The sequence below is a fragment of the Myotis nattereri genome, assembly GCF_964212035.1.
Source record: "Myotis nattereri genome assembly, chromosome: 1".
Lineage (NCBI taxonomy): Eukaryota > Metazoa > Chordata > Mammalia > Chiroptera > Vespertilionidae > Myotis > Myotis nattereri.
Window position 1 is genome coordinate 48,123,146 of NC_138075.1, and position 12,848 is coordinate 48,135,993.

General features: G+C 55.4%; 1 protein-coding gene across 2 annotated transcripts; it reads right to left on the reverse strand.

The window, feature by feature from the left end:
• Positions 1-6,030: 6,030 nt before the first annotated feature.
• FBXL22 (F-box and leucine rich repeat protein 22) lies at positions 6,031-10,130 on the reverse strand (the record flags this gene model as incomplete). 2 transcript variants are annotated; one of them, XM_081084284.1, is made up of 2 exons in its annotated part: positions 6,031-6,557; positions 9,781-10,130. In XM_081084284.1, 2 exons carry the CDS (start codon positions 10,113-10,115, stop codon positions 6,212-6,214), a joined length of 681 nt encoding a protein of 226 aa, XP_080940410.1. In that variant the 3' UTR covers positions 6,031-6,211. The 2 variants fall into 2 exon arrangements, with proteins under 2 accessions (XP_080940410.1, XP_080940409.1); XM_081084283.1 differs by having other exon boundaries at positions 9,813-10,115.
• Between the last annotated feature and the right edge of the window lie 2,718 nt (positions 10,131-12,848).

Sequence of the window (12,848 nt, forward strand, 5' to 3'; positions counted from 1 at the left end):
GATACTTCTTTTACTCGGGTCACTTCCAGCCCCTGTGGAGGCTTGGGCACTTTCTCTGTTTGCTGGACTCATTCAGTTAGCAAATACTTGTGGTTTTTTTATGACCCTTAACTAGTCTCGAGAACTTTGACCTCCAGCCTTTAAAATTTAAGATTTCTCAGGCCCTTCAAGGTAGGGCTTTGTTCTGGGCCTCCCAGCTTTGTGGTCTTTGCCCAGCACTCCCAGCCGTGAGACACCCACATCTGGTTAACTCAGTTTTTAGCAAAAAGCAAGTCTTGGGCATGGAATCCTAGAGCTGGAGGAGCTCAAGCTAAGCGATCAGTTTCTCCCTTTACAGACCAGAAATCCAGGGTCAGGGGAGGGAAAGCACTGGATCATAGATACACCAGGTTAGAGCTGAGAGTCCCAGCTTCCTGTCAGCACACCCGTGGGAGCTGATGGGGGCCGAGCAGTCCTCTCCAAACATTCAGCCTTTGCAGAAACTGGCCAGTGTGTCCCTGAAAGACAGGCCTCAGCACCACCTCTCAGGGAGCAGTCTGGGGCCTCTGACCTAAGAGCATGTAGTCCCAGTCTGCTGGCACTGAGGTTCCCGTGCAAACCAGCCGGTGCTGTGTGGTACCTGAGGTTGGCCTCCAGTCAGGGGGTCTGTTCTGCATCCTCCCCCTAGCATTCCCTCTATGTGGCCATTGGTTATCTCGGTCACAACAGAATGAAAAGAATTAACATTCAGGAGCTGGGGAAAGTCTGTGGTCTGTTCTGATGGAGGCTGTGAAGGCACAGGTAACTCCCAGTCGTTTCTAGGTGCCTCCTCTGGAGGTCAGGCCCCCATCTCCCCAGCTCGCCCTCCTCTGCACTATGCCTTGGGTTCTGCCAGGCACTTGGCTTTTCTAGCGCCACCCCCTCCCCCCGCCCCCTGCCAACACACACAGGTATGAAGACTCCTTTCCCTACCCCTACCTTCCAGCACTACACATCTATATATGTAAAAGCCTAAGCGACCATCTGACCATTCGACTGGTAGCAATGACACACAATGACCACCAGGGGGCAGATGCTCCGACTAGTAGCTATGATACGCACTGACCACCAGGGGGCAGATGCTCAACACAGGAGTTGCCGAGCTGCGGTGACTTGGCAGCTGCAGTTCTGGGGTGATGCACCCAGAACCAGAGAGGAGGGAGCCCAATTCTAGGGTGTGTCACCTGAGAACCTTCCTCTCCCAATCCAGGACCCCTCAGGGAATGTCAGAGAGCCTGTTTCAGCCCGATCCCCACAGGCCAGGCCGAGGGACCCCACTCCACAGACACCCTTCAAGCCCCAGCGCTGCTCCAGGTGTGGCCAGCTGGGGAAGGCCCACAGGAGGTTGGCTCCAGGGTGTGGCCAGCTCGTCTCACCCAGTCCTGCCCTGCCAGCCACCTTCTAATTCATTTCCTTTCAATGTGCACGAATCCGTGCACCAGGCCTCTAGTTTAGACATGATCTCATCGCAGGGTCACAGAGAGGGTCCCATTTTACAGATAAAGAAACTGAAGCTCAGAGAGGTCATAACTTGTCAGAAGTTATGGATGGTGGAGCTGAGCGAGCACTTGAAATCTCCCCTCACTCGAAGCTGCATGTCTTCTGACTAGAGTGAGTCCTTTGGGGGAGGGCGTGGCCCCGCCCAAGACCAATACCCACTGTTTGCTAGATGAATTAAGCATGCAGTGAGTGCCCCTTGTTCTGTGCAGATCTGAGAGAAGGCCCAGAAAGTAGTTTTTAGATTCAGCAGGACACTGTCAGGTGCTTTGCTCAGTGCTGCTGATGGTGAGCAGTGACTGTGAGGAGGCAGAGTGCTGCCCACCTTCTGGGAGCACCTCGGATGGCCCTGGGCTCAGGGACCCAAAGCTTCCCTGGGTGGGCGGGGCAGAATTAGGAGCCCTAGAACAGTGTGGGACACAGCTTTAGTCCTGTGGTCACCACAGTCTTGGTATATTGGCGGGGGGTGGGGGGGTGGGGTTACTAGGCATTGAAGGGTTAGCTGGGGAATGTAATGACCTCTGTTCTACAAACACACTGCTCCTTACAAAACCCTGGCAATAAGATTCTCTAGCCATCCCAATACACAGGTAAGAGAGCTGAGGTTTAGAGGGGGCTGACCTGCCTTGGCCAGAGGAGAATCAGAAACACAACCCTGTTGTTCCCCAGACTAAACCTCCAACTTGGGCAAACAGAGCCTGCTGGGAATTGGGGTTATCAGAGAAGCCAAAAGCAAAGTCCTGAGGCTTAAGTGGCTCTGTTTTAAACATTTAACCCCCTGGAAGCCTGAGCTTTTTTTCAACATTGTTGCAGTAGTGGAAGAAAATGAAGTTCCTGGAAGACCTGTCTCCTGAGCCCAGCGTATGGTGTGTAAACTGTAAAATCTCCCATAGGTAGCTAGTCTCACAGGCTGGTGGTGGGCCCTCCCCACTGCAGGTGGTGGCTGAGAGATTGGCTCTTCCCACACAGGCCAGGCTGGGATTCAGGCAGTTTCCAGGCAAAGCATTGGCCCAAACGGGCCCAGGGGGCAGCAACAGGCCTTCAGCAGTCCCTGGAAGGGTTGAGTTCTGCTTGCTTGCCCACAGGTTCTGCCTGGAGAAATTTCAGCACCTTCCCTTGGCTCCTGCTCAGGGTAGGCTGGATGGGAGAAGTCCAGCTCTCATTTCATCCTCATAATTACCTGTGAGGCCTCCATGGCTTCCCCTGTCCCTTATTTCTCTGATCACTCCTGCTTGCCCTTCTTTCTCACTCTCTGCTCTAGACACACCCACCTCCTCTCTTTCCCCTATTCCCCTAGTATAGCAGCTGAGCTCCTAGTCTGGTGAACCGGCTACTCCCTCTTCCTGGAATAACTCCCAGGTGCTGCTCAGCTCTCTCCCTGCCTCCCTCACTTCATGTCTCAGGTGCCACCTTCTCAAATGAGGCTTATGTTGGTCAACCCCCTTGAAGAGGCTTCCCCCTTACCCTGTGCTCACTCCCGTCCCCCATCCTATCTAATAATAGACAAACATGGTAATTAACCATACCTCCGACACGCTTCCCATTGGCTAATCAGGGCGATATGCAAATAAACTGCCAACCAAGATGGCGGACGGCAGCCAGGCAGCTGAAGCAAACAGGAGGCTTGCTTGCTCCAGTGAAGGAGGAAGCCAAGGTTCCCCGCCTGCCGCTGCTGGGCTCTGAGCTGCACTCTAAGAAACAATGTTGCAATTATAAAAGCTAAACAAACCCCATGCTTTCAGCCAGCCGGCAGAACTGGAGTTGCGACAGTGTTTCACTTATAGAAGCCAAACAAAGCCAGATACCTGCTTTCAGCAGCCGAGGTCTCAGGGCTGGAGCCGAGCCTCAGAGCTAAAGCCGGCTCTCAGTTTCAGTGACAGCCATAGAAGGTAAATAAATCCCAGAATAAAAAATAAAAAAAAAAGGAGAGGTTGGGAGCTTCAGTCACCCACCAGCCTGAAAACGGCCCTCAGCCCCTCACCCAGACTGGCCAGGCACCCCAGGGGGGACCCCCACCCTGAAGGGGGTGTGACCAGCTGCAAACAACCATCATCCCCTCATCCAGGCTGGCCAGGCACCCAAGCGGGACCCCCGCCCTGATCTAGGACACCCTTCAGGGCAAACCAACCGGCCCCCACCCGTGCACCAGGCCTCTATCCCAAGGGTGGGCAAACTTTTTGACTTGAGGGCCACAATGGGTTCTTAAACTGGACCGGAGGGCCGGAACAAAAGCATGGATGGAGTGTTTGTGTGAACTAATATAAATTCAAAGTAAACATCATTACATAAAAGGGTATGGTCTTTTTTTTTTTTTTAGTTTTATTCATTTCAAACGGGCCAGATCCGGCCCGCGGGCCGTAGTTTGCCCACGGCTGCTCTATCCTATATAGTAAAAGGGTAATATGCCTCCCAGCACTGGTATCAGCGGAGCCGCAAGGCCTCCCGAACCCGGGATCAGTGGAGCCGCGAGGCCTCCTAGCACCGGGATCAGCTGAGCAGCGAGGCCTCACTGCCCTGGTGTCAAGCAGAGCCGCGAGGCCTCCCGGCACTGGGATCAGCAGAGCCGTGAGGCCTCCTGGCTCTGGAGCAGCTTGACAGGGGGCAGCACCCAAACCCCCTGATTGACCTGCAGCTGTGTGATGGGGTGGGGCCCCAACCCCCCTGATGGGCCCTGCTTTGTGCGTGACAGGGGAGAGCTCCCCAACCTCCTGATCCGCCCTGCTCTGTGCATGACAGGGGGCGGCGCCCCAACTCCCCAATCGGCCCTGCTCTGAGTTCGACCAGGGGCTGCGGGGCAGGCACCTAGGGATTGGGCCTGCCCTCTGCCACCCGGGAGCAGGCCTAAGCCAGCAGGTTGTTATCTCCTGAGGGGCCCCAGACTGTGAGAGGGCACAAGTGGGGCTGAGGGATACCCCCCCCCCCACCAGTGCACAAATTTTTGTGCACCGGGCCTCTACTACTTATATAAAGACTAGAGGCCCAGTGCACAAAATTCATGCACTCGGGGGCGGGAATTGTCCCTCAGCCTAGCCTGTGCCCTCTCGCAGTCTGGGACCCCCTCACTCCTTACCACATGCCGATATCGCGGAGGTGGGAGAGGCTCCCGCCACCACCACTGCTCGCCAGTCGTGAGCCGGGCTTCTGGCTGAGTAGCACTCCCCCTGTGGCAGTGCACTGACCACTAGGGGGCAGCTCCTGCGTTGAACGTCTGCCCCTTGGTGGTCAGTGCATGTCATAGCAACCGGTTGTTCCACCATTTGGTCCATTTGCATATTAGCCTTTTATTATATAGGAGGATTACAGCAGGCACTGTAACCTTTCATTCAACGTTTAGTTATAACGCTTATGAGATCTAGGAAGTTAACTTGTTTATATCAACTAGCTTATGGTAGAATTGGTTTCATTATATGCGCATTTGCCCAGTTCCAAGAACCTATCAATAATAAGTGAGAACTCTACTTAATGTCTCTTCAACCATTGGAATGTAAGCACCATGAGAACAGAACTTGTCGTTTTCCTCACTGGTCCCCCAATATTTGGGCAAAAAATTAAGGAACCTGTGAGTAGGGATCAAGTTCCCCTTTCACAAAGAGGAAACACCCGGCCTCAGGTGTGTAGAAGGGGTCTTGGTCTCAGCGGGTGATGGGCAGAGCCGGAGTGTGAGCATCACCCACCACTCAGTGCTCATTAGTGCTGCAGACTTGCTCCCTAAACCCGTTTCCCGCCATGTTCCTGGGACCAGGAAGCTGCTGGGTGACCTAAGTGACTAAAGCCCTGAAATCGAAGACCAGGCATGTGCCCACGTTCAACAAGTCCAACAGGTAAAAACCTAACTGCATCAGTTTATAATCGTTTATCTAAGGACTTGGACAGGGTTGCTGCTTGTTTTTAATTCTCTGCTGCTTTTGTTTTTAATTATCTACTCTGGGTTTTTGAAATGCCTCATTTTCCTTTATGATATGAGAAAACGGTAGAAAATAAGGATAACTGTAATTTATGTAAAAATCACAAGCACATTTCTAGGATCGTGTGTGCAGTAGCTCCTAGGAATACACCTCCCTCCCCCGAGGAAAAGCGAGCCGACTCGTGTGAGCGCGGAGCAAAGCCGCGGGCGGGGCCGGGCACCTGGAGCCCCGCTCCATAGGCTCCATACGGAGGCCCCGTCGCCCTTGGGCGGCTCTCTCGGGCCTCGAGCCCGGCCCAGATTCCTGGCCAGAGGCCCCTTTCCTGGCCTCCGGGGGCCGCTAGGGGCGCTGCTGGAGCGAGCGGTCGGCCGCCGGAGCCGCTCAGTCCCCTTCCCAGGGCTCCCTGCCCGCGTCGGCCGCGAAGTCCCGACCTCCCGGGCGGGCAGCCTCGCCCAGGCGCCCCGGCCCGCTCGGCGGTCCTTGTCTCACTGGGGTGAGACCCCCGACGGCGGTCGCGGACCCCGAGGGTGTAGGCGCCTCCCGCTGCTGCGGAAGGAGGCGGGCAAGGTGCTGGAGTTTAGAGAGAACCACGCGAGTGTTTTCCAAGCTTCAGGTCATTTAATCTCGTATTCATCCTGCATATAAAATCGTAAAGTGAGGTAGACATTCATATCCCCATTTTGCAAACGGGTAAACAGGCTCAGAAGATCAGCGACCGTCGGAAGGGGGCGGAGCCGGAGTGGCTCCTTCGGCCGAGCGCCGTGGCTGGCGTCCCTCCGCGGCCCGGCGGCCTAGCGCGGGAGCAGCGTGCGGAGGGCCGGGCCTGGCGCCGGCGGGCAGCGGGGCGGCTGGTCGGGGATCATGGACGCGCTGTGCTCGGCTCGCAGCGCCAGGCGCGGGCACGCGGCACGGAGGCGGCGCAGGCCGGCGGCGCTCACGTTGCGGCAGAAGTCCACGTGCAGCGTCTGCAGCGCGCGCCCGTGCGCCGCCACGGCCGCCAGCGTGCGGTTGGTGACGCGCGCGCAGTTCTCCAGGCGCAGGGTGCGGAGGCGCGGGCAGCAGCGCAGCAGCCGCGCCAGGCAGTCGTCGGTGACGTGGCCGCAGCCGGACAGCGTGACGGACGCCAAGTTGGGGCACCTGTGCAGAGAGGGTGACCGTCACAGGGGCGGGGCCGAGGAGGACGCGGTTGGCGGCCCCGGCCACGCCGGGGCAGGAGCGCACGGTCTCGGTCGGCCCCCCCAGGAGCCCTGGGAGGCGGTGCCCGACCCCTCACAGGAGGAACGGCCCAGCGACTTGAAGGCACGTCCTGGCTGCGATGCTGCGGCCCGGAGCCGAGCCCGGGCTGGGGCCCCAGTTCCCTTCCCCGTGCCGCACTCCGCGTGGCTGCTTAGGCCCAGGATCCCCGGTCCTGCTGGGACAGAGGCGGCGCTGGGTCCTGGAGGCACCGCTGTAGTTCTTGCCGTCGCTCCGCGCTCGCTGCCTTCCGTGTGCGCGAGAAGCGGGCGTGGCGAGCGCGCCAGGCCAGGCCGCCTCTCCTGGCCGCGGAGGAGGGAGGAAGGGCTGCCAGCGCCCGGCTAGAGACAGGCCCACTCCCGCCGTGAGGAGGGCAGGCTGGGGGCTCTGGGCTCTAAGCCCTGGTTTCAGCTCAGCTGACGGGGCAGTCATTCCATCCCCACTGTGACCCCAGACGACCAACCAGGCCCAGGGTGCGCAGTGAGGGACAGCGGTAGCCTGTCCAGGAAGCTTGGAGACCCTCTACCCAGCCTTGCCAGGGCCTGATGGAGCCAAGTTGGACTTGCCTGATTGCGGTGTGCCCTGGGCTGTCACTCAGCCCAATGTTCCCGGTGGGGCAGTAGGGAGGGAATAATGCCATTGGGGATGTGAGGATTTTTATTTGGGGTGTAGAGAGCATGGGTAGTTGTAAACACAGTCTGCTCCGGGCAAGAAGGACCTATGGGCCTGGCCAGTGTAGCTCAGTCGTTGAGCTGCAGCCTATGAACCAGGAGATCATGGTTCGATTCCCGGGGGTCACTTGCTGGGGTTGCAGGGTGAGGGGTGTGCAGGAGGCAGCCAATCAGTGATTCCCTCATCATTGATGTCCCTCCCTCCCTCTCCGAAATCAATAAAAATATATATTTAAAAAGAAGGACCCCTGGTGGGCACAGGCCTTGGCTCCCTGTAAGCAGGGGGAGGAGCTGAGGGGGAAGTCCCTGTTCCTTGCCCCATCAGCTTCCCCAGTCCCTGGACTGCACCTGCCAAGGCCAGCTCAGCTCCCTGGTGCCTGGGGCAGAGGGTACAGAACTAAAGTAAAAGACTTGCCTGGCCACATTTCGCACACGGAACCCACCCCACCCAGCAGGGAGGGAATAATGCCGGTGGGGATGTGAGGATTTTATTTGGGGTGTAGACAGCGTGGGTAGTTGTAAACACAGTCTGCCTTAGTCTTCACATCAGCCCCTGTGCCCTCGGTTTGTGAGTGAAGACACTGGCCCAGAGAGCTCCAGTGACTTGCCTGTGATTGACTTGCTGGTTTGACCCAGGACAAATGTCTGAACCTTGTTGAGCCACCTCCTTGTGTCAAGTGGAAGAAATTGTTACCTTCAGGAGGGTTATGGAGATTAGGTGTTTAAGCCCCAAGCGTGGTGAGTGATCCTGTCCTCTAAGAACCTTTAGAATAATCCTGATGCAGGAAGAGACTGGAAAGAGAAAGAGCCACTCCCTCCCTGCCCAGCCAGCCCCTGCTGTTCCCACCACCAGCCCCGCTGCTGCCAGGCCAGCTTTGATGATACTTATCTATATGCACTACATGCCAGTAACCCTCCTATCCTGTGAGATAGGCGACTTGTCCTATTTTACAGATGAAGAAATGAGGTTGAAAGTTTAAATACTTGGGTTGGGGTCACATAATCAGACAATAGAACTGGGGGACTCAGCACAGAACCCCAACCTCCAAGCCCTTGCTGCATCCAGACAGTGGCCTGGGAGGCCCATTCCACACCTTGCTGGTTTGGGGGATTAGAGCAACTTCAGGGCAAGCTTTCTGCCCCATTTTATCACCCCCCAGTCTGATGTCTGGGCGCTGTTAAACCCATCGGAATGGGCTGGTCCTGTGAGGGCCTCGTCCTAGCGGCTGGGTCAGACCTAGCCTGTCTTGTTCTCTTCCTACCGCCTTAAAAGAACAGGTGGGCTACGACACCATTTTCTTCTATTCCTGTCGTGCTGCCTGGCTGGCCCAGCCTGGTGTTAGTAGCCAGCGGCTGCCCTGCCCGAAGGCAGGACGCACTAGTGACGGCTCGGAGAGCCTGGTGAGGGAGTCTGTTCTTGCTCTGGGCAGGAGGCTGTGACAAGGGAGCTGGCATGTGGCTCAGCCTCTGTCTGCTGTAGGGTTGACGAATCGAATACAGGATGTATTTGGACATACTTTTAACAAAGATATTCTATCTGAAATTTAAACTGGGAGTCTTGAATTTTTATTTACTAAAATCTGGCAATCCTAGATTGTGGGCAAATCATCTGACCTCTTAGAGCTTTGGTTTGAAAAATTAGGCTAAAACACCCTTCCCTAGAACTGTGCAGATTAGTACGTTTCTACTGGGGAGACCATGACGACGTATCGCCACCCCTACCCCGAGTCTGGCTGGGTTCAGCTCATCCAGAGCATCCCAGCTCTCCTTCCGCAGCTGCAGTTCATGACCCCTGGGGTTTGCTTGCTGGAGGGAGGGAGATGTGTGTGTGTGTGTGTGTGTGTGTGTGCGCGTGCGCGCGTGCGTGTGTGTGTGTGTGTGTGTTGGGTGGGGGACTGATTGCTGAATCTAGGAATCTTTTTTGAGGTCTGACCTTGAAAAGCCTGGCTCAGCGGGACCCACCTAGCACGTAATGGCTGCCAGGGAGGACGGCCGCCTGAAGGACAGCGCGGCTGAAGGCAGTTCTTCCTCTGCTCTAGGCCCTGTGAGGCTAAGAGGAGCTTGTTTCCTCATGATTTTATCCATCTTCTGGGGGCTGTGCTGTGGGTGGGCCTAGAGCAGTGGGTCTCAACCTTGGCTGCACATTAGAATCACCTGGGAATCTTTAAAATCCTGATTTCTGGGCCTCATCCTCCGGAAATTCTGTTTGTTATGGGGTGGGGCCACATTAGTAACAAAGAAACAGAATTTCCAGAGGATGAGGCCCAGAAATCAGGATTTTAAAAAGATTCCCAGGTGATTCTAATGTGCAGCCAAGGTTGAGAACCACTGCCCTAGAGGGTCTGAGGACCCTGGAGGCAGAGCCATCTGGGTCTTGTAAGCTGCTCTTCCCTGCTCCCCGGAAGCCTCCTAGAGCTCTGGATGCCAGTGCCAGCGCTGCCCAGGAGGCGGCCTACCTGTCGCACACCTGGAGGAGGAAGTCACTGACCAGGCTCTCGTGCCGGCTGCAGATGGTCCTCTGGAAGGCGCTCTTGAGCCAGTCCTCAACGCTGCACACCTGCACGCGGCTGGAGTGCCAGCAGATGGAGAGGCTCCTGAGCACCGGGCTCAGGAGGAAGTTGTCCTTCTTGAGTTCTGTGAGGGAGCGAAAGTGCAACAGGGGCCAGAGCGCGGGGTCCTCAAACACGGCCCGGAGCTGGGGGCAGGTGCTGGCGAGGTTCTTCCTGCTGTCCTTGTCCAGGAAGGAGAAGAGGTGCAGCAGGCATTCCCGGTTGAGCTGGGTGATGTGCATGGTGTGCAGCAGCCACGGAGTGTGGCTGGGGCCCAGGGACCTGACCTACCTCCTGCTGCTCCTCCCCAGCTCTGGGCCCGTGGACATATATGGTTGTGGAATGGGGTTTATTTTGGGCTAACAACTGGTGCTGGGGCTGGGGGGAGGGGGGGCAGTATCAGACATACGTGCAGCAGTCTGTGTCTCGGCTTATGTTCAGAGGAATTGAAAATCCTGGCAGAAAAGCAGCCTATTGAAGTTAAATAGTTTCCTTAAAAGGGATTTCTTTTCCTTTTAGCTGACAATGGTGTTCAGCAGTGAGCTCGTTTGGCTTTTCCCGAGGCATTTTCATTCTAGGTGGCCAGCCAGACCACCTCTGCCCGGGCTTGCAGCTCTGCGCACGGAGGGACTGACTGTAAATAGGATCTGCTCTTCTCCTCCTGAACATCGGAGTTTTGCCCACTCTTAGTAGGAAGAAGCCTGTTGTCTGGAAAGAGCTCAGGGTGACATTTCTGTTTCCTGAGCTGTGAGCAGACACGGATAATGCCTCTCCCGCTTTTACTCAGTGGTGATGGCTTTTCCAGGCTGGGCTGATCTGCCTTCAAACCCTGCTGCCCCCCACCAGGCAGAGGGGTGTCCTGGGCCTCCCATGGGCTCTGCCTTTATCCCGAGTTGTTCCTAAAACATTTACCTTCAGTAGCTTACCTTTCTGGTTTCTTCTGTATGTCATGTTTTAAATTTACTTGCTTTACCTTTTTCTAATGTTTCCTATTGTATCTAGCCTGTATTTCCAAAACACTCAGGATGGATAAAGTAGCTCTTCATACAAAACTGCGTGAAACAACTTTAGGTGAAAGTATTTTATGCCGAGTTTTCCCTTTAAGCGAACCTCCCACCATCCTTGTGAAAGCCTTACTTCCGCTTAGCAGATTGCATGGAAGTCTTTTCCATTAAGTTCTCCCTCCCAAAGTAACCCAGATTTCCAACACATGGATCCATTTCCTAACAGTGCTTGCTCGAATCCGTTCTACCCTGGACTCTGCTGTCATTCCCTGCTCTGAGGGCCTGGCTTTGTGTACAGGGTGGGTGGGTGGTTGGTGCAATGCCAATAGTAAAAAGCTATGTCGGACCACAGGAGTGAGGTGAGCAGCCCTTTCTCCCTCTGCTGGACCAGGGAACTCCACCCAAGGGGCTACCTTTCTCCCTTCTCCCATTTAACTGGCACTGGAAGGAACAGGAATTCTTTATGTCCAGTTTGTAGCGTAAGAGAGAGGAAGCAACTATGCTGGACCCCCTTCAGGAACTCCACCTTGGTCAGGCCCAGTGCAGCTTTGCCTGCCCTTAAAAGCGGATACAGCTGAGGAAGGAGAGGATTCTGGCCAGCTCCCTTGCTCCTAGAAGCCAGTCTCAGCTGTCCTCCATTGAGGACAAATCGGCAAAACAGCTAAAAGGAAGCTTTTATCAAAGGAAAGGGGAACTAGCTAATATTTCAAGCTAATCATTTTAACTGTTAAAAATGACAGCTGAAGGCCCTCCTTGGGCTCTAGCTGGACTTCCCCACTCAAAAGGTTCGCTGCAGCAGCACAGACGGGCTTAATAGAAAGCCATATGATCGTCACTTCCCCTCCCCAATCCTTTCCAAACCAGCACTTCTCCGAGGGCTGACCCTGGAAATCGGCAGTTCATTCACTTAGAAGGCAGGGCTGTGTGAGCCACTGGCCACTGGGAAGGGCCATTCTGGTTTGTGTGGCTTCCAGCCTGCATGCCCACCGCCCTGTTGGAGCGGCAGAACCCGGCAGGGACTGTCTAGAGCAGCGGTTCTCAACCTGTGGGTCGCGACCCTTTGGGGGGTCGAACGACCCTTTCACAAGGGTCGCCTAAGACCATCGGAAAACACATATAATTACATATTGTTTTTGTGGTTAATCACTATGCTTTAATTATGTTCAATTTGTAACAATGAAATTGGGGGTCACCACAACATGAGGAACTGTATTAAAGGGTCACGGCATTAGGAAGGTGGAGAACCACTGGTCTAGAGCCTGGACCCCCTGCTCCTCCTGGGGGGGTGGGGGAGGCGGGGGGGGGCTGTAGGACAGGCCTCAGAATGCAGGGTGGGCCCACATGGCATGCATTGTGGCAGGGAGGGGTCTGGCCCAGGCCTGGGTTAGCGGCAACAGCGCCTTCCTCTTCTGTGAGGAGCTTGGCTCCTTGGCTGCAACAGCAGCAGCCGCACAGCCGCTGACCAGCACAGCTGCCAACTTGTATACAGGACCTGGAGGCAAAGGCTTTTGGGCTGCAGGCACCTGTCTTCAGCTTTATTTTTTTCCTTTTCTTTGAATTTTATTAGGGAGACACTGGTTAATAAATTACATAGGCCTCAGGTGTACAGTTCTAGAACACATCACCTGTACATTGTATTGTGTGCTCACCTCCCGTCTTCAGTTTTAGAAGACTTACAGGAACAGGCCAGTAAGTAACAGGAGAACCATGGTGTGGACACAGGGCAGTTCTTTTCTTTTTCTGTTTACAGGGGACATGGGCAGAGAAGGCAGTATTCAGTAGCTTACTGTAAAGCAGAATGTTTAACAGCTCTTACTTGCCTTCTTTTACTTAAGATCAGTATCCTTCGCTCAGAGTCCAAAACCTGGTTCCTCAGGGTCGAGTCTAGCTGTGAAGGAGGTGAGCCGAGCTCATTTCTCTAAGGTCAGCTGGCCCAAGGAGAGACAGGGTGACTTCATTCCGCAGTGAGCT